This window comes from Lactuca serriola, chromosome 3, assembly GCF_051521515.1.
Source record: "Lactuca serriola cultivar US96UC23 chromosome 3, Lser_US96UC23_V15, whole genome shotgun sequence".
Taxonomy (NCBI): domain Eukaryota; kingdom Viridiplantae; phylum Streptophyta; class Magnoliopsida; order Asterales; family Asteraceae; genus Lactuca; species Lactuca serriola.
In genome coordinates this window covers 87,131,542-87,152,542 of record NC_136410.1, presented here as the reverse complement: position 1 = coordinate 87,152,542, position 21,001 = coordinate 87,131,542, and the positions used below count along the sequence as shown (strand labels likewise).

General features: G+C 33.0%; 2 protein-coding genes across 2 annotated transcripts; both read right to left on the bottom strand.

Annotated features, from left to right (window-relative positions):
• Window positions 1-1,137: 1,137 nt before the first annotated feature.
• Window positions 1,138-3,023, bottom strand: LOC145092810 (mannitol dehydrogenase-like). Its single transcript, XM_079030793.1, has 5 exons — window positions 2,880-3,023; window positions 2,573-2,686; window positions 1,942-2,455; window positions 1,708-1,861; window positions 1,138-1,641 (listed from the first exon to the last, which is right to left on the bottom strand). Exons 1-5 carry the CDS (start codon window positions 2,975-2,977, stop codon window positions 1,430-1,432), a joined length of 1,092 nt encoding a protein of 363 aa, XP_078886919.1. The 5' UTR covers window positions 2,978-3,023; the 3' UTR covers window positions 1,138-1,429.
• A 14,112-nt stretch (window positions 3,024-17,135) lies between these two features.
• LOC145095483 (uncharacterized) lies at window positions 17,136-18,946 on the bottom strand. The gene is made up of 5 exons (XM_079033351.1): window positions 18,781-18,946; window positions 18,404-18,571; window positions 17,713-18,029; window positions 17,554-17,607; window positions 17,136-17,483 (listed from the first exon to the last, which is right to left on the bottom strand). The coding sequence occupies exons 1-5, from the start codon at window positions 18,944-18,946 to the stop codon at window positions 17,136-17,138; spliced, it is 1,053 nt and encodes a 350-aa protein (XP_078889477.1).
• Window positions 18,947-21,001: the final 2,055 nt, after the last annotated feature.

Genomic DNA, 21,001 nt, shown 5'->3' with positions numbered 1-21,001 from the left:
GGACTGTTGGGAGGCATGATCATTTCGGCTTATAGCCTTTTTTGAAATCCAACAACCAAGCCAACGTGACTATTCTAGACAAATCTCATGTAAGTAGACCAATCAAAATATTTAAATGGAATTAATGACTAATCTGGTACTTATAGGCTCCTAATATCAACTATAAACATAACTATAAGTTACCCTAAAATCCTAGTAAATGTAACTTAACTTACAAAGTTTCTAGCGAAAACCGGGATTTCTGATGGAAGGACTTCGATATTGACCACTTCTACTTATTCGGGCTCTCAAATGCCTCAGAGTCTCACTATAGTGGAATTCCTCCAAAAAGCTTTACAGGCTAAGAACTAGAGAGAGATGTATGGAAATGGGTGTAGGAAGTGAGAATGGGAAAATAGTTATTTATAGGTTAGTTTTTTGAGGAAGCATGTCGCGCCCTAGGGTGATGACTCTCCTCTACCTTGCTTCCATGTGTTGAAAGCCCGGTAGTCCACGCCCCTAACTCTAGAAGTGCGTGTCGCACCTATCTGCGTGATGCTTTTCGAAAAAAGTTCAGAAAATAGTACCTTTATTACACAAGCTTCATTTTCGACATTTTTTTTATATCAATAGCTATCAACGAGATCTACAACTTTTAATTAGACTCTGTCAGTAAATTTTAACTTTATTTTTAAAGTTATATTTTTAACAAACATAGATTGTTAAAGTTCGTATAAAAATCATGACTTGTCCATACGAATTCCGTTCTTGAATGTCTTTATATCAACGGAATTGTATCTACGAGATCTTCAACTCTCTTTTAGATTGTTTCGACTAGCAATCGACTAATTTCCATTTCGATTTCAATGTCGTGCAATACTGTACCGAAACTTCAAAAAATCATAACTTCCTCTTACAAAATCAGATTTTGACGTTTTCTATATACACGCTCTCGCTTTTTAGAATTAGTATGACTTTCGTTTAGATCACTAAGGCTAATAAGCCTCCAATCTCCGATTCATATTTTACGATGCACCTTTGCGGCATATAGGTGGACGCAAGACTTCAAATAATCATATCTTCTCCATACGAAATCAAATTCAAGCATTCTATATATCTACAGAAATCGTATTGGCATTTCCTACATGCTTATGATGATTACTTTGGCTAAAAAATAATATTTTTTTTACTAAAATTGGGTGTTACACAACCACACGATCATGACCACTATTTTAACGGCATCGTATCAGCCACATGATGTAATGATCTCCATGATATTATTCATAAAGTTGTGTTACAACGTATTTTTAACACCATTTTATTAAATAAAATTGTGATGGTTCTGATCATTTTTGTTATTTTGTTGCAAGTTACAACTAGTATCATAATATTGAATAAATCTTTAAAAGTACAACCAAGTTCTGCTGAAACCTTCATCAACTTCTGCATCTCATGTTTGAAGTGGAGCCTTGATTGAATTTGCAACGTCGATCACAAACCGATACCTAACATCAGATTTTAAGAGACGATCCATGGCTGTGTTCACATAATCTATCGAGATAACTTCTATATCCGATGTTATTCCATGCATCGCACAGAAAACAAGCATTTCTTGAGTCTCTCTTAGTCCTCCGATGCTACTACCACCAATAATCTTCCTCCCTATCAAATTTTAACCCATTACCCTTGAACTCAAACATCTAAACAACCATTTTAACGAGTAATTACCTAAGATCAAAGGAAATGCTGGCAACTCATGTGGTTTCTCCGGCACACCAACAAGAACAAGCTTCCCAGCCGTTTTGAGGATATCAATAAACGGTGCAATTGGATGAGGTGCAGAAACAGTATCTAGGATACCATCAAGTGTTCCAGTAGCAGCCTACAACGCATAATCAACAAATCAAAAGTTAAGCAAATAATATCGAAAATATAAAAGAAAGGTGGTCATTTGTCATTCACCTGCATTTGTTCCACGTCTTTGCTAACAATGAAATGGTCAGCTTTAAGTCTTTCAAGTGCTTCCTCCTTCTTCTCTGGGGTCGTACTGAAAACTGTAACTTCAGCACCAAAAGCCTTAGCGAACTTTACTGCAACATGACCGAGGCCACCAAGACCAACTATCCCGATCTTCATACCAGGCTTGTCAAGTCCGTAGTGTCGGAGGGGGCTGTAAGTTGTGATCCCAGCACATAGCAATGGTGCACCGGAATCAAGTGGCAAATTGTCTGGCCAATGCAACACAAAATGCTCATCGGAAACCATGTGATCAGAGTAGCCACCATATGTGAGTGTGCCATCGAAGTTAGTAGAAGCATAGGTCATGATCATCTTGGGGCAATGTTGTTCAAGATTGTTAGAACAGTTTTGACATGATCTGCATGATCCCACCAAGCATCCAACGCCAACTGTTTCACCAACTTTGAATTTCTCTACTTTGCTTCCTACTTCGGTGACGACACCCACAATCTCATGCCTTCATTTTTGTTTCAAAATCAGTGTGTGTCAGTATTTGTCATAGATAAAGCAAACAATCGATTCAAGTAATACGAACAGACCACAGATAATTAATATCGATTCAAGTTGTACGTACCCTGGAACTAGTGGATAAGTAGACGCGAGCCATTCGTTCTTAGCATAATGAAGATCCGAATGGCAGATTCCACAATACAAAACTTTGAATCTAACGTCGTTATCCCCTGTAGCTCTGTTACAAATTCATTAATCATGATCAACAGAAAAACTGAGAATGATATATGCACATAAATAGTCAAAGGATCAACCATCATTTTTAGTTGATACAAGATAAGACTATAATATTATAACTTTATAAGTATACTTGTTTTCTCAACCCTCAAATTAAAATCGCAACACGGGTAGCAGGTCTGTGAGATGTGTACCTTCTGGAGAAGGTGAGGGGTGAGAAGGTTCCAGAGGTGTCTTTGGCAGCGTATCCGTAGGCCTTGATGGGATGCTCTGTCTCTAGTGATTTCTCCATTTTGATGCTTAGATAGATGCTGCGTCTGGAATGGAAGGAAGAGAGTGTTTATATGAGAAACTTATAGCTGATGATTAACGCTGGCCTTTGGTATGAGCTAACCTATAGCTAGTTGCTCGTCAAAATGGTCATGCCGCTTTGCGTATTTTGTGGAAAATGAAAGAGAGGACGTCCCCGGTTTCTAGTAGTAATAATATTGATCGATAACTTCGAAATCATTTAGCCATTAAAGCATAAAACCACCAAACGTTGCATGGCCCCTAATGATATGTTGTTTATCTCGTTCAATGTATTTTACATTTTATTTTATCATAACAAATTAGAACTCCAAACTGGCGACTGTCTATGCGTCCCAGGGACGGATTGAGACAAGTGGTAAAGGGGTGAGAGAGTTTACACTATTAAATTTAATCCCTATCCTATAATGTTATTGAAGATAAAGTGTATATATATATATATATATATATATATATATATATATATATATATATATATATATATATATATATATATATATATATATATATATATATATATATATATATATAAAGTTAAAAAGAGAACCATAATTATGAGTTTTTTAAGGAACCAAATCTTTTTTTCAATTTCTAAAGCTTATTCTTTATTGAAAAAGAAAATCTAAAAATATCTAAATTCATATATTAACATTGTGAATGTGAAAAATATTTTTCGGATTCACCGTGTGAATCCAGTTTCACATTGTGAATTTTCGAAGATTCACATTGTGAATTTGACGTAAAAAAATCGAATTTTATATCATTGGAAAAATGATAAAAAAGTTATAAATTTTTGTATTTTTAGTTTTTTTTTTTTGATAAAATATAATAAAAAGTTATGAATTTTAGTATTTTTAATTTTTTTTTTTTTTGATAAAATATAAGTTCAAAAAGTTGAAAAAAAAGATTGGTTATTTGGTTAATTATAATTCTCTACTGAATCTCACCCCATATATATATATATATATATATATATATATATATATATATATATATATATATATATATATATATATATATATATATATATATATATATATATATATATATATATATGTTATGAAGAGAGATAAATAGGAGGTAGCTTGTTACATTGTTGACAAAATACGCTCTTTATAGATTTGACATAAATGATAATTAAAGTTTCATTATGGGTTTGTTTATAAGTTTATTTATATTTATTTTTTATTTTTTTGTTTTATATTTAGTTTAATTTTAATTTAGTTATATATAAGCTTTGGATCCATTGAGAAACCAAAATTAAATGAAAAAATGAATCAAATGCATGTTTTTTAAGAACAAAAAAGATTTTGGAATATTAGATAATACAAAAATAAGATAATTCATAAAAAAAATCTTCCATAAAAATAGTTTGTAAGATTTTTTTTTTGGGGGATTGTTTACTAAAGTTCATTCACTAAATAAACGAATGATCAAGACGCTTTTCGGTCGGCTTTTCTAACAAATATTAGTTTTATAACATCAAATGTAATTCGCCAAAAAGCAAATAGTTTATTTCTCATCATTCTCGTTTAATTTTTGTTTCTAAGATGTTCATATATATATAGAGGTGAGATCGGTTGAGAACTTATATTTTTCCGAGAACTAAAAATTGAGCGTTAGATCAAAACTAATTCATTAAGGACATGATCGTAATTTTGTCAATATCATTTAATGTTTAATTTTTTTTATTGTAAATATAATAGAAATGTCTAACAAATTATATAATAAATCAAATTTTCTAATTTTTTTAAAATAGTATTTTTATTTTCAATTTTTTTAAAAAGTGCAGATTTTTTAATTTTTTATAGAAAATGTGATTTTTTTTTTAAATTGAAAAAAATTATATTTTTTAAAACTGTAGTTTTTTTAAAAGCAATTAAAAATCAATAAAATTATTTAAAAAAATACTATACTTTTTTAACCAAAAAAATCAACATTTTAGGTACATTTATACATATTTTTACAAATGCATATTTCATATACATTTGTAAGGAAATTATAAGAAAATTTATTTTATTTACTAATCTATAAAAACAATACAATAAGTATTTTATTCGATACAAAATAAAATATAAAAAAACAAAACAAAAATGTTACAAAATTTCAAAGTGTTTTCATGTCTTCGTGTCAATATTTCCATATTTTCTTCAATTTATCATTTTCCACATCTTCAATATTCACCACAATTTCTTCCAAATCTACAAGAAATTTAAAAAGAAATTGATTGATGCAAAAACACTAAAAAAATACATATGTGATTTACATGTGAATCACATGTAATTCATATGTAAATTAAATGTGAATCACATGTAATTCATATGTAATTCATATGTAATTTATATGTGAATCAAATGTAATTCATATGTAAATTACAATTCATATGTGAATTACATGTGAATTACATGTAATTCATATATGAAGTACATGTGAATCACATGTAACTTATATGTAAATTACATGTGAATCACATGCAATTCATGTGTAATTTACATGTGAATCACATGTAATTCATATGTGAATTACATGTGAATCATATGTAATTTATATGTGAATCACATGTAATTCACATATAAATCACATGTAATTCACATATAAATTACATGTGATTTACATGTGAATCAAATGTGATTCATTTGTGAATTACATGTGATTTACATGTAAACCACATGTAACTACAACGTTGAACTTTTTATAAATTTAGCTAAGTAAAAAAGAAGCAACCATAGTTGTATAGCTTAAAGTGTTGAACTCATTATACAATGTTCTCTTCCAATCTCTCTCATATGGCTTAACATGAAGACAGTCTTGTTATTTTATGGCCAAGATGAGGAGAAATTTGTAAAAAGTTAGGGACTTAATGGGAATTGGGAAAGACTCGTTCGCCTCAAGTTTCATATTAAGTTATTCTATGCATTAAGTCAAACCAACCTGTACAAACTCGACGATTACAGATTCCAGTTCGAACATATATCTATTCATCATTTGTGTCAACAATGTTAGAAAGAACATGATTAGAAACTTCAAGAATAGGTACAACAGTACCACATCCAACTAACTTGCAACCCTTTCCATCTACCCTAAAAAGAAAAAGAGAACATGGTGATTAGAGGCGAATTTTAGTTGCACAATCTAATATCGAATAAACAAATAAACAAACATGCATTGCTTTCTTCTAAAATGCACTTCAGTCTTAGGCATAAATAAAAACATAGTAAGAAAAAAAATTCACCAAATTTACCAATCACCTGATCTGTGATAGAGCACCCACAAGCTGTGCAACTAGGTCTAGAAGGAGCCCCCTCAAATCAGCTAACAAAGGATATTCAACGTAACTTACAACCCTGTAATGAGCATATTTATCAAATAAACACAACACCACATGGCATAATTCCAATTATGCCACTTGAAATCAATGAGCACATCAACTAGATATCTTCAAGTTTCTGAAGATAACTTGCCCTTACCTGTCAGCATTGATCAACCAATTAAATAGAAAATGCTCAAGCCCACTCCATAGTTTTTCTGCAATTTCAATAAGCATATCCTGTTATAGAACAAAATGACCTCACTTACAAGGATTAAGGATAGACTAATGGTGGAATAGCCAAACCTGTAAGTCCATCAGGTGGACAACATTGCACAAAGCGAATATAAGCTGAACAAAAAATACACTCCACTGCAAGCTGATCCGATCAAAGCATCATTATAACTACACTTTCACAAACAAGGAGATGCATACAAGAAATATTAAGTCATTTGAACCTTTTTCTGAAATGCAAATGTATCATTTGTACCTTTTGGGGATTCACTACAAAAGAAATCAGAACATATTCATAATTCCAGTGAATATGTTGAGGTCAAGAAGATCATCGACGTCTATTGTGGAGGAGATGACTCGTCGATATAAACTGAGGGGGAGGCGGACTCGCTGGAATCGGAATCGAAGAACAATATGGCCGTAATCGATGAGTCTCAACACTTACAGGAGTAAAATAAATCATCTGATGTGGTGGTCAAGAACATCAACGACGTCTACTGTGGAGGATATGAGTCGTCGACGTTGGTTGAGAATGAGGTGGGCTCACCAACACCGCGGATATGTAAGCCATCACCATAATCTTACTCTGAGCTTGAAGAAACTTAGCAATCGGATAATTAAAAGCATAAGCGAATAGTTGCAGTATCATACATGACGCCATTTTCCTCGCAGCCGGAGAGATATCCTTTGTTTGTCCAATGAAGATGAGCAATGGAGTTACGAAGATATACAGAAGCATCAGAATTAGACCAGTGACAAACATAATCACCCACGATCTCTTCATATATACACCCAACATATCCACTAGACCTACTCTGAATGCTTTCCCACACAACATTTCCAACGCGGTGGCCATTCCAAGTTGTAGATCAATCGTCAATCAATTTACGAAAATTTGATTTGAAATCGTTAATTTCGTTTGCAGAATTGATGACATCTGAAAGAAATTAGGGTACATACAAAATATGAACCATGATTCCTAAACATAAACCGGCAATGAAGGTATTTTCGATGGAGACGGTGGCGAGACCTAGAGTTCCGACATGATCGACGAAGGTTTGCGCGAAGGCCCTGAGTGAGTATTGACAAACAGAAGTGAAAATCGTAGGTGCAGCAAGGTACCAAAGCTTCTTAACAGAGGTAGGGGTTGCTGTTGGAGGGCAGAGGGCGGAAGGAGGTGGTCTCCGGAGGTTGTAGGGAGGCAGTCAATGGAGAAGGGAGGGAGTCGGAGAACAGGTGAAGAAATCGTGAGAAGGAGAAAGATACAAGATAATGAAAGATTAATTTAGGGTACATTAATTAGGAATTTGTTTTTTTTTATTTTTAAGTGTGATTAATTAATAACTATTTAAATTGTCTATACCATAATTACCCTCCTAATTTAATCTAAAAACTCAAGGGAATCATTAAGACCGTCGATAATTACAAATATGTTATCTTTGATCTAGGTCATTAAATTTTTTAATCTAATGCTCCACCTTTAGTTCTTGGGTTCTCATAAACTATGAGTTCTCAAATGATCATTCATATATATATATATATATATATATATATATATATATATATATATATATATATATATATATATATATATATATATATCATCTTTTTTGATAAAAAAAATTTTAATTTAAGATTAATATCAAACGTAATTAATCTTTTCTTTTATTTTGTATTAATTTTATGATTAATGACTTAGTTTGTATGAATAAAAAAATCTAAAGATTTAGTGGGTCGAGAAAGGTCGAAAAGATGAGTTTCAATATGTTTGCCGACGAGGGGTGGAAGTGTATATATATATATATATATATATATATATATATATATATATATATATATATATATATAGAGAGAGAGAGAGAGAGAGAGAGATGATGATGATGATGATGATGATGGTTCAAATAAATACATTCAATAAAATGAGAAAATGAGAACACTATTTTTAAGTTATTGTTCTGCTATGAAATTTATATCTACAATTTTATGTTATTATTCGGTAAAGAATATATATAATTCATATGTTAATACTCATATTATAATTCACTATTACCTTCATCCCAAATCAATTGTCCGCAATTGACTTTTCAAGTTTTTATTATTCAACTTTGACTTTAAATTTTTTTTTATAGATAATACTTGATGAAAATTATGTGAATAGATTGTATTTTAAATCTCTTTTCATTGTTATAAGTTTCATCAATTAATATATACCACAAATAAAAATATTTATGGTCTAATTTGAAGAAAGAAAAATTCAAAAGTTAAAGCTGGACAATTAATTTGGGACGGAAGGAATATAATACTACACTTATACAAAATTCATATATATATATATATATATATATATATATATATATATATATATATATATATATATATATATATATATGAAAAAAATATTGAAATGTTTTTGGGACCGTTACTCATAGAAAAACAAGTACCACTTTAATACTATCATTACAAGAAAAGAGAGCATTAGTGGCGACAAAGGTTGTCGCTGCTAAAGAGTAAGGTTATCACCGTTAAAGCTACTTGCGGCGACACGTCGCCACAAAAAGATCGCCATTGTTACCTCATCGCAATTGCTTAAATTGTAGCCGCAGCATTGTTACCACCTGTCACCGCTAATACTCTATTGCTAATAATACACAGGTGTCGCTGCTAAAGGCGTCGCCGCTTAAACATTCTCATTTTTTTAGTGTAACATTAAAATTATAAAAACTATTATAACATGCATACAAGCTGCTAGAAAACTTAATTTTGCAAAGATATTAAGACAAAATTGCAAAAATGGTCCTTGTGGTATGCATTTTTTTGTGGTTTTAGTCCAAACCACAACTTTTTTGGATTGGTGGTCCTTTTGAGCTAGTTTCATTACACTTTTGGTCCCTATCCAAACTAAAAAGACTATTATACCCTTAATGAATTTAATTTTTATTTTTCTTTCACTTTTTAAAAATATTATTATTATTAAATATAAAATTGGGCCAACATGTCCTCTCTCTCTCTCTCTCTCTCTCTCTCTCTCTCTCCGAAAATCAATTACCCATCAACTGTCGTTGTTCTACAGTGGCCACCAAACACCGCCAAGGACCACTGCACAACCTCTATTTCATCAACCAAACACACCGAAACCTCTTTCCTTCTCCGTCTGTTACTACCTTTTCCCCTCTTCTTCGCCAGCAGATCACCGTCACCACCGGGTTGCTGTTGTTTTTTATCACCACCGACCCACTCCCTCCTATCCCTCTTATTCGTTACCAGCAAAAGAGAAACCAGGCAGCAAGGTCGCCACCCACTACTGCCTTCAGGGCTCTTTCCTCCACAAAAAATTGTCGTCGTCACCGCTACTTTTTCCCTCCGCCATACCCATCTTCGTTCGCCTCCATCCTCATCAGACTCGTTGGAACAAGAAATGGATGCAGCGAAGTTCACACCATTGCTCACTGTCGCTGTTATTGTGGAGCTTCGACACCACGACTGCTGTTGTGAATTTAGAATTCCATAACCACGACTCTTGTCGGTACTCTGCCTTCCTTGCTTTCGATCGTTAGTACCTGCCGAAAACTACCACCACTGTGAGGGTGGTGTTGTTATGATGACCACCAAGAAACCCTCGCTACCACCTAGAACACCCCCAGTCACCCTTAATTCAGGAGGTATTGATCAACCACCACTTTTTTTGTTGATTGCTTGCCTTGTTCTTATGTCAGTCGAGATCGAAGGAAATGGGTCTTGGATCCCATAATCGTGACATGTAAAAGTGCGAGATAGATTGAGGAAGACAAGAGAGAGAGAGAGAGAGGTGGGCCCCATAATTTTTATTAAATAAACTTTAAATTAAATAGCAAAAACAATAAAAAAAATGTATCAGAAGGACATTTTAGTCTTTTTAGTTTTATGGGGGACCAAAAATGCAAGGAAACTAGGTCAAAAGGACCACAAATCCAAAAAAGTCGTGGTTTGGACTAAAACCCCAAAAAAAGTGCATACCACAGGGATCATTTTTGCAATTTTTTCAAATATTAGTCCATATACAACCGGTCCAAATATTCATCCAAAAAAATGCAATATATCCAAAATATTAACTCAAACAAAACATTTCATAAAATCCTAACAAAGTATCTATTCGTCATCATCACTTTCATTGTTTCCTTCGTTATCATTTCGTGGCGGCAATGAGCGAAACCAGTCTTCCAGTGCCGTAGAACAGGTTGGGTCCTATAGTATTGTTTGCAGCATTTCCAACTACAAAGAAACCGAAATATATCACCAAAATATCATAATAACATCGTACTTTCCAAAAATTACCAAAATAAAAAATACCAACATATAAAGCTATTACTAACATATCATAATAGCATTGTATTTTTCAAGTTGCATACAAATACAAAAACTTTTTATATTTTCATTTTTTCCAATATAGCATTGTATTTTCTATATAAATACATTTAAACATGCTTCCTACACATACTGCATATTCATTATTGCATCATACATCATACATATTAGAATATAGACAAATACATTTAAACTTACATACTACACATATTACATATTTATTATAGCATCATTTTTTTTCATTTTTTCCACATATTAAATACATAAATACACATAAACATGCTTTTTACACATATTACATATTTATTATAGCATCATACTTTTTTCCATTATAGCAACCTAAGGGTGCGTTTAGTTGCGGAAAAATGGGCCGTTTTCCGGAAAAATTTTCCAAGAAAAATGAGAATTTTGAAAAAGAGTTTAGTTCGTCTATTTTTCTAAAATTTTCACAGAAAATGGAAATTTTCGGTTATCTAAAATTACAAAGAAGTTGGAAATTTTTGGAAAACTCATAATCATTGTTTTCCATATTTTTCTAATTCCAAAATTTTTCTAAAATATAAACACACCCACTCCCACCTCATCCACCTCTACCTACCCCCACCTTAACACCCCCTACCCCCCGCTACACATACACACACCCACCCAACCGCACACACACACACATACATACTCTCACACACACACACACACCAACCCACAAACACACACACACATACATACCCACCCCCCCCCCCCCCACACACACACACTCATCCACAAACACACACACACATACATACCCACCAATGCACCCATACACACACACAAACACACTCACACACATACCCACCAACACCCCCACAAACACACACCCACACACACACACAAACCCACACTTACCCCCACCCCCACCCTCACAGACACACACACCCCGACACACACAAACCCACACCCACCCCCACCCCCACCTTCACAGACACACACACCCACACACCCACAAACTCACACATACCCCTACAAACACACACATACACACACGCAAACACACACTCGCACCCCCACCCACCCAACACCACCACCAGAATCACCGACCTACCATCACCATCACCACAACCACCACCACTAACCCGTCACTAGCACCACTACCTCCACCGCTGCCGCCGCTATCACCACCACTGACACAATTGTCGTCGCCACCACCATCACCTGTCATCACTACCACCGCCGCCAACCCGCTACCGTCACTGCCCCCACCCACACCCTACCACTGCTGCCGTTTTCTAAAAATGAAAACCGATAGAAAAATACACATCTAAACATGTTTTCTAATTTTCTAAAGATGAAAATGAAAAATGAATAAGTTTAACTAAAATATAGTATTATATTAAGCATATAGTAAAAAAAAATTAGTAATTACCTCAAAAGTTGGCTTTGCGATTTTCATTAATCATCAATGAAATGGGATGTCACGACAGTGGCGAGTCTAGGACGTAAAACCCAATGGTTCACTATTTTAATGAAACCACTAAAATAAGAAAAATATTATATATATATATATATATATATATATATATATATATATATATATATATATATCATCTTTTTTGATAGAAAAAATTTTAAATTTAAGATTAATATCAAACGTAATTAATCTTTTCTTTTATTTTGTATTAATTTTATGATTAATGACTTAGTTTGTATGAATAAAAAAATCTAAAGATTTAGTGGGTCGAGAAAGGTCGAAAAGATGAGTTTCAATATGTTTGCCGACGAGGGGTGGAAGTATATATATATATATATATATATATATATATATATATATATATATATATATATATATATATATATATATATAGAGAGAGAGAGAGAGAGAGAGAGAGAGAGATGATGATGATAGTTGTTCAAATAAAAACATTCAATAAAATGAGAAAATGAAAACACTATTTTTAAGTTATTGTTCTGCTATGAAATTTATATCTATAATTTTATGTTATTATTCGGTAAAGAATATATATAATTCATATGTTAATATTCATATTATAATTCACTATTACCTTCGTCCCAAATCAATTGTCCGCAATTGACTTTTCAAGTCTTTATTATTCAACTTTGACTTAAATTTTTTTTTATAGATAATACTTGATGAAAATTATGTGAATAGATTGTATTTTAAATCTCTTTTCATTTTTATAAGTTTCATCAATTAATATATACCACAAATAAAAATATTTATGGTCTAATTTGAAGAAAGAAAAATTCAAAAGTCAAAGCTCGACAATTAATTTGGGACGGAAGGAGTATAATACTACACTTATACAAAATTCATAGTAAAATTACTACATAAAATTGTGTTATCATGTTTTTATTTTATTTAATGTTTTTATTTGAAATATATATATATATATATATATATATATATATATATATATATATATGAAAAATGATACTATAGTATATATGAAAAAAATATTGAAATGCTTTTGGGACCGTTACTCATAGAAAAACAAGTACCACTTTAATACTATCATTATAAGAAAAGAGAGCATTAGCGGCGACAAAGGTTGTCGCCGCTAAAGAGTAAGGTTATCACCGTTAAAGCTACTTGCGGCGACACGTCGCCACAAAAGGGTCGCCGTTGTTACCTCATCGCAATTGCTTAAATTGTCGCCGCAACATTGTTACCACCTGTCACCGCTAATACTCTATTGCTAATAATACACAGGTGTCGCTGCTAAAGGCGTCGCCGCTTAAATATTCTCCTTTTTTTAGTGTAACATTAAAATTATAAGAACTATTATAACATGCATACAAGCTGCTAGAAAACTTAATTTTGCAAAGATATTAAGACAAAATTGCAAAAATGGTCCTTGTGGTATGTATTTTTTTGGGGGTTTTAGTCCAAACCACAACTTTTTTGGATTGGTGGTCATTTTGAGCTAGTTTCATTGCACTTTTGGTCCCTATCCAAACTAAAAAGACTATTATACCCTTAATGAATTTAATTTTTATTTTTCTTTCACTTTTTAAAAATATTATTATTATTAAATATAAAATTGGGCCAACATGTCCTCTCTCTCTCTCTCTCTCTCTCTCTCTCCAAAAATCAATTACCCCTCCACTGTCGTTGTTCTACGGTGGCCACCAAACACCTCCAAGGACCACCGCACAACCTCTATTTCATCAACCAAACACACCAAAACCTCTTTCCTTCTCCGTCTGTTACTACCTTTTCCCCTCTTCTCCGCTAGTAGATCACCGTCACCACCGGGTTGCTGTTGGTTTTTATCACCACCGACCCACTCCCTCCTATCCCTCTTATTCGTTACCAGCAAAAGAGAAACCAGGCAGCAAGGTCGCCACCCACTACTGCCTTCAGGGCTCTTTCCTCCACAAAAAATTGTCGTCGTCACCGCTACTTTTTCCCTCCGCCATACCCATCTTCGTTCGCCTCCATCCTCATCAGACTCGTTGGAACAAGAAATGGATGCAGCGAAGTTCACACCATTGCCCACTGTCGCTGTTATTGTGGAGCTCCGACACCACGACTGCTGTTGTGAATTCAGAACTTCACAACCACCACTCTTGTCGGTACTCTGCCTTCCTTGCTTTCGATCGTTTGTAGCTGCCAAAAACTACCACCACCGTGAGGGTGGTGTTGTTATGGTGACCACCGACAAACCCTCACTACCACCTGGAACACCCCCAGTCACCCTTAATTCAGGAGGTATTGATCAACCACCACTTTTTTTGTTGATTGCTTCCCTTGTTCTTATGTCAGTCGAGATCGAAGGAAATGAGTCTTGGATCCCATAATCGTGACATGTAAAAGTGGGAGATAGATTGAGGAAGACAAGAGAGAGAGAGAGAGAGAGAGGTGGGCCCCATAATTTTTATTAAATAAACTTTAAATTAAATAGCAAAAACAATAAAAAAATGTATCAGAAGGACATTTTAGACTTTTTAGTTTTATGGGGGACCAAAAATGCAAGGAAACTAGGTCAAAAGGACCACAAATCCAAAAAAGTCGTGGTTTGGACTAAAACCCCAAAAAAAATGCATACCACAGGGATCATTTTTGCAATTTTTCAAATATTAATCCAAAATATTAGTCCATATACAACCGGTCCAAATATTCATCCAAAAAAATGCAATATATCCAAAATATTAACTCAAACAAAACATTTCATAAAATCCTAACAAAGTATCTATTCGTCATCATCGCTTTCATTGTTTCCTTCGTTATCATTTCGTGGCGGCAATGAGCGAAACCAGTCTTCCAGTGCCGTAGAACAGGTTGGGTCATTTAGTATTGTTTGCAGCATTTCCAACTACAAAGAAACCGAAATATATCACCAAAATATCATAATAACATCGTACTTTCCAAAAATTACCAAAATAAAAAATACCAACATATAAAGCTATTACCAACATATCATAATAGCATTGTATTTTTAAAGTTGCATACAAATACAAAAACTTTTTATATTTTCATTTTTTTCCAATATAGCATTGTACTTTCTATATAAATACATTTAAACATGCTTCCTACACATATTGCATATTCATTATTGCATTATACATCATACACATTAGAATATAGACAAATACATTTAAACTTACATACTACACATATTACATATTTATTATAGCATCATTTTTTTTCATTTTTTCCACATTAAATACATAAATACACATAAACATGCTTCTTACACATATTACATATTTATTATAGCATCATACTTTTTTCCATTATGGCAACCTAAGGGTGCGTTTAGTTGTGGAAAAATGGGCCGTTTTCCGGAAAAATTTTCCAAGAAAAATGAGAATTTTGAAAAAGAGTTTAGTTCGTCTATTTTTCTAAATTTTTCACAGAAAATGGAAATTTTCGGTTATCTAAAATTACAAAGAAGTTTGAAATTTTTGGAAAACTCATAATCATTGTTTTCCACATTTTTCTAATTCCAAAATTTTTCTAAAATATAAACACACCCACTCCCACCTCATCCACCTCTACCTACCCCCACCTTAACACCCCTACCCCCGCTACACATACACACACCTACCCAACCGCACACACACACACATACATACTCACACACACACACACACACCAACCCACAAACACACACACACATACATACCCACCCACCCCCCCACACACACACTCATCCACAAACACACACACACATACATACCCACCAATGCACCCACACACACACACACACAAACACACTCACAAACATACCCACCAACACCCCCACAAACACACACCCACACACACAAACCCATACTTACCCCCACCCGCACCCTCACAGACACACACACCCCGACACACACAAACCCACACCCACCCCCACCCCCACCTTCACAGACACACACACCCACAAACTCACACATACCCCTACAAACACACACATACACACACGCAAACACACACTCGCACCCCCACCCACCCAACACCACCACCAGAATCACCGACCTACCATCACCATCACCACAACCACCACCACTAACCCGTCACTAGCACCACTACCTCCACCGCTGCCGCCGCTATCACCACCACTGACACAATTGCCGCCGCCACCACCATCACCTGTCATCACTACCACCGCCGCCAACCCGCTACCGTCACCGCCCCCACCCACACCCTACCACCGCTGCCGTTTTCTAAAAATGAAAACCGATAGAAAAATACACATCTAAACATGTTTTCTAATTTTCTAAAGATGAAAATGAAAAATGAATAAGTTTAACTAAAATATAGTATTATATTAAGCATATAGCAAAAAAATTAGTAATTACCTCAAAAGTTGGCTTTGCGATTTTCATTAATCATCAATGAAATGGGATGTCACGACAGTGGCGAGTTTAGAACGTAAAACCCCATGGTTCACTATTTTAATGAAACCAATAAAATAAGAAAAATATTATATATATATATATATATATATATATGTATATATATATATATATATATATATATATATATATTATTGCAGGTTCGGATCAGGCCGAGTTGTAAAAGCAGAAAAAAAAAAAGTTATTTTCTTACGATTGTACTCGACGAGGTCTTATAGCTTGATATAATTTCACAATTGTATCATTACTAATACTATCTAAAACATTTTTTTCAATATATGAAACCAAACTATCACTTAAAAATTAATCACCCATTTTGTTGCGTATATTCTTTACCAACTTCATTGCTGAAAATGCGCGCTCCACGCTCGTTGTCGCAACGGGTAAGATCAATGCAAGTTTTAAGAGAAGGTAAACCTTAGAATATATTATATTCTTTTGCACTTCGACCATATTTTTGGAAAGTTTCTCCAATGCTCTTCAATTGATTAAATCGTTCATCTTCTCGTACATTCTTAATGTAATTTTTAAGTTCAACTTCAAGAAGTTGAAAATTATATTCTGTTCGAAAGTCTTCCCTATAAAGTGTATCCATTTCCATTAGTTTATCCAACTCAAAGGATTTAAAAGGCTCACGATGACACAAACCAGTTATGCAAAGAAGTAATTTCGTGTTGGCTTCATTAAAGTGATGGTTAAGCTCTTGAAGTTGCATATTTATCACCGCCTTAAATACATCAATATGATAATTGTGCAAGTTGTTAACCTGTAAAAAAATCTTTAACATGATAATGACAACATAATAAATAAATCAAGTTGGTAATATCAAACGTTACCAACCTATGAACCTCTTCGACGACTGAATCCATCATGATATTCATCTTCCATATCTACAATTCTAACATCGTGTTTATCGCAAAACAAAGTAACATTCCTAAAAGTGGTTCCCATCCTACATCTCTAATTTCTTAAATTGCTTTTTTAGAGCTACTTACGTGATTCATGGCATTTACGATATCTTGGTCTTTTCTTTTTAATGGTGTATTCAAATGATTTGTGATTCCCAAGATATCAACCATCAAGTGTAGACAAAACACAAAATCAAAGGATTTTAATAACCTTAAGATGCGAATTGCTTCAGCTTTACGATCACGATGACTATTATCTCTACCAAGGTCTTCAAGTACTTCACAAATGGAAGAATATATGTTCTTGATATTCAATAGAGATGAAAAATGAGAACCCCATCGAGTATCAGATAGTCGTTTGCTACCCACTTCTTGGTTCAAACTGGTGCCACTCTCAAGCTCACCTAAAATTTACCATATAAAAGTTTAATTAGAATAACATAACCACAAAATATCTTTATAATACATCTAGTATAATTCTAAAGCAAACCTTCAACCAATGCTTCCTTAACTTTATTTTCTTTTTTTATTCTTAAGTTATCTCATCGCTTGTAGGAAGATCCAATAATGTTTAATAGCTGAGAAACCGCATCAAAGAAATCATTAACCTTCGTGTGATTTTTTGCAACAAGCACTAGGGCTAACTATAATTGGTGAGCAAAACAATGAGTAAAGTATGTAAATTTTGTTTCATTCATAATTAAAGTCTTCAATCCATTAAATGCACTACTCATGTTACTAGCACCATCATAGCCCTGCCCTCTAATGATAGTATTACTTAAATCCCATTTTAAAAGCATATCATAAATGGTTTCCTTTAATGTCAAAGCTGAAGTGTCACTGATATGTCTAAGGCCAACAAACCTTTCAACAACTTCACCCTTTTTGTTTACAAACCTCAACACTAATGCCAATTGTTCTTTACAAGAAACATCACGTGACTCGTCTACCAAAATTGCAAAAAAAAAAAAAAAAAAAAAATCTTTTCCAATAGCTTCCATAATAACATTTATAGTTGCATCTGAACATGCATGCATGCTATCTTTCTGGATATCACTGCATTTCAATTGGGTATTTTTAAAGCATTCTTTAACACAACACGATCTACCACATCACATCGATCAACTAACCATTCTAAAAGTTCAAGAAAGTTACCTTTATTATCTAAGCTGTCCGTCTCGTCATGACCACGAAATGCCAATCCTTGACACGATAAGAATCTAACACAATCAATTGAAGCATTCAAACGAACACGATATTCTTTTTCTTGAAAAGTGGTTTGTTTCTCAAAAGCAGTTGTTATGGATTGCCTTTGGTTCATCAAATTTTGGCACTTTTGAACAACAATAATATGTGGAGTTCCAACTTTATGATCATCTAGTCCTGATTTCCTATTCTAAGCTTTGAAACCAAATTTCACAAAATGATCTTATCCACCTTGGTTTGGTATATCGGATTTAAATAGATAACAACATAAAAAAATGTGGCATTCTCTTTTATACCATATTATAATCAATATTTGTTGTCATCAAACCAATATATATTGAATCTTGGTTGTTTACCTCCAAAAACACATTGTGGAAACTTATAGTTTTGAGGCTGGAAATGTCATTTTTGCAATTATGCTCTTCTAATTTTATCTCTTTGATCCACATGATAATATTTCAAATCTAGTTGTTCTGCAAGGTCAATAGATAGTGAACTTAAATCAACTCCCACATGCTTATGATATGATTCTCGTTATCTTCTTCTACTGTATTTTTTATCACTTTTTTTGAAAAACTTGAATAAAGACATTCTTGATTTTAATTTCTGAAACAAACAGCAATTCACAAGCAACAATCAAATATTCAAACAAACAAACACACAAACAACAAATCAATAATCAATTGACATTAAAATTAGAAACAATAAAAAAAGCCTATTTAGAAATTAGACTCATGAAATAAAGCAATTAAAAGTAACAATTGAAAAAAAAAAAACACAACTATTCAATATTATTAAAATATTTGTAATCGGAAATTAAGTAATTAATAATCTTAAAAGTGAAGCAATTCATGTGATTTGTGAAGATTTGTGATATGGGAATTGTAAACCACTAATTAACCATTTGTGGCGTAAGAATTCCAAAACAAACAAAATTAATATAGACAATATATTGTTCATAGTTCACAAAATGACAAAATTCATAAAATTGAGTAATTGAATAATATACCTGTGGTGGGCAAGTGCCAAATGGTTATAATATGAATATATTATCAGCCCCTTCGAATAAAGTTGAAGCCTTCATGCCACTGTGAAAATTGTTCCGCTGTAGGCACCTTAACTTTTTTTTTTTTTTTTTTTTTTTTTTTTTTTTTTTTTTTTTTTTTTTTTTTTTTTTTGTATTAGGCTATGCATGTTGGATTATACCTTAAAAATATTGGGTTATTAAAACATAAAAAAATGGCTCTAAATATCTAATTTATTATTATATACATTTTTGTTAAAAATATTTAGATGGTTCACTCATATTTTTTAAGGTAGGTCCCACTAATTTATTATATATAACTTGTAATATAAAAAAAAAATGGGTCAAGTGACCCACCAAATATGTATATAAACTCACCAGTGTGTCACGGTCATGTATCATTTTCTTTGGTTGTTGTAAATCCGCATATCGGTCGTTATTGCAATCCGACCTTGATTACTCCTCAAGAATTACATTAACTTTTCATTTTCCTCATCGTACAATTTCAAGATGTCGTTCCTAACCGTGTTTCTAGTGACTGACTTAAATAATGGTTGAAGCCTTTGACAAAAAAAACTCTAAAGCATTTACGTTCAACCATACGAAGTGGATATTCATATTGCGTTATCATCCTAGCAAGATCTATTCGTGAATCATCATAATTAAAATAGTGGGTTGCTAAAACTGAACTCCCTATTGCCTCAGACTTAGACTTGATTACAAATAAACAACTTTGAAAATCATCAATTCTCTTTTGAGATTTCCCCCACTTTACATATGTTACTATTACCCAACAAACCTTTTGTTCAGCTGTTGCTTTTGTAAATTAATGCCTTATTGCACTAAACGCAAACGGTCATTTCACTTCCTTTAATCAAGTTGTTTCAAAATATATAAAGATTTCTACAAAATATGAATTATAAATTTCGACAGAAAAAGGTATAAATACATTCGTTTTTATATTAATCCAACAACAAACATAACATTTGGTTTACGTTTTTATATTCAAGCAAACACCTATACTAATCACTCCATAAAGGACAGATGAATAAGGATGTTATACATAACAGATGAATCGATGTTATAAAGAACATATGGATTGATTTTAACTTGTAAATATAAGAAAGATGAAGATGTTATACCTAA

Excerpts from the sequence above, each read along its gene's own strand:
- LOC145095483 (XM_079033351.1), bottom strand. The coding sequence starts at position 18,946 with ATGAACCAAAGGCAATCCATAACAACTGCTTTTGAGAAACAAACCACT. Across the intron at positions 18,030-18,403 it reads GCTTTTAAAATGGGATTTAA|GTGAGCTTGAGAGTGGCACC; the intron begins GTAATACTATCA and ends GGTAAATTTTAG. Across the intron at positions 17,484-17,553 it reads TCGAAGAGGTTCATAGGTTG|GTTAACAACTTGCACAATTA; the intron begins GTAACGTTTGAT and ends ATTTTTTTACAG.
- LOC145092810 (XM_079030793.1), bottom strand. The coding sequence starts at position 2,977 with ATGGAGAAATCACTAGAGACAGAGCATCCCATCAAGGCCTACGGATAC. Across the intron at positions 2,687-2,879 it reads CCCCTCACCTTCTCCAGAAG|AGCTACAGGGGATAACGACG; the intron begins GTACACATCTCA and ends AATTTGTAACAG. Across the intron at positions 2,456-2,572 it reads ACTTATCCACTAGTTCCAGG|GCATGAGATTGTGGGTGTCG; the intron begins GTACGTACAACT and ends ACAAAAATGAAG.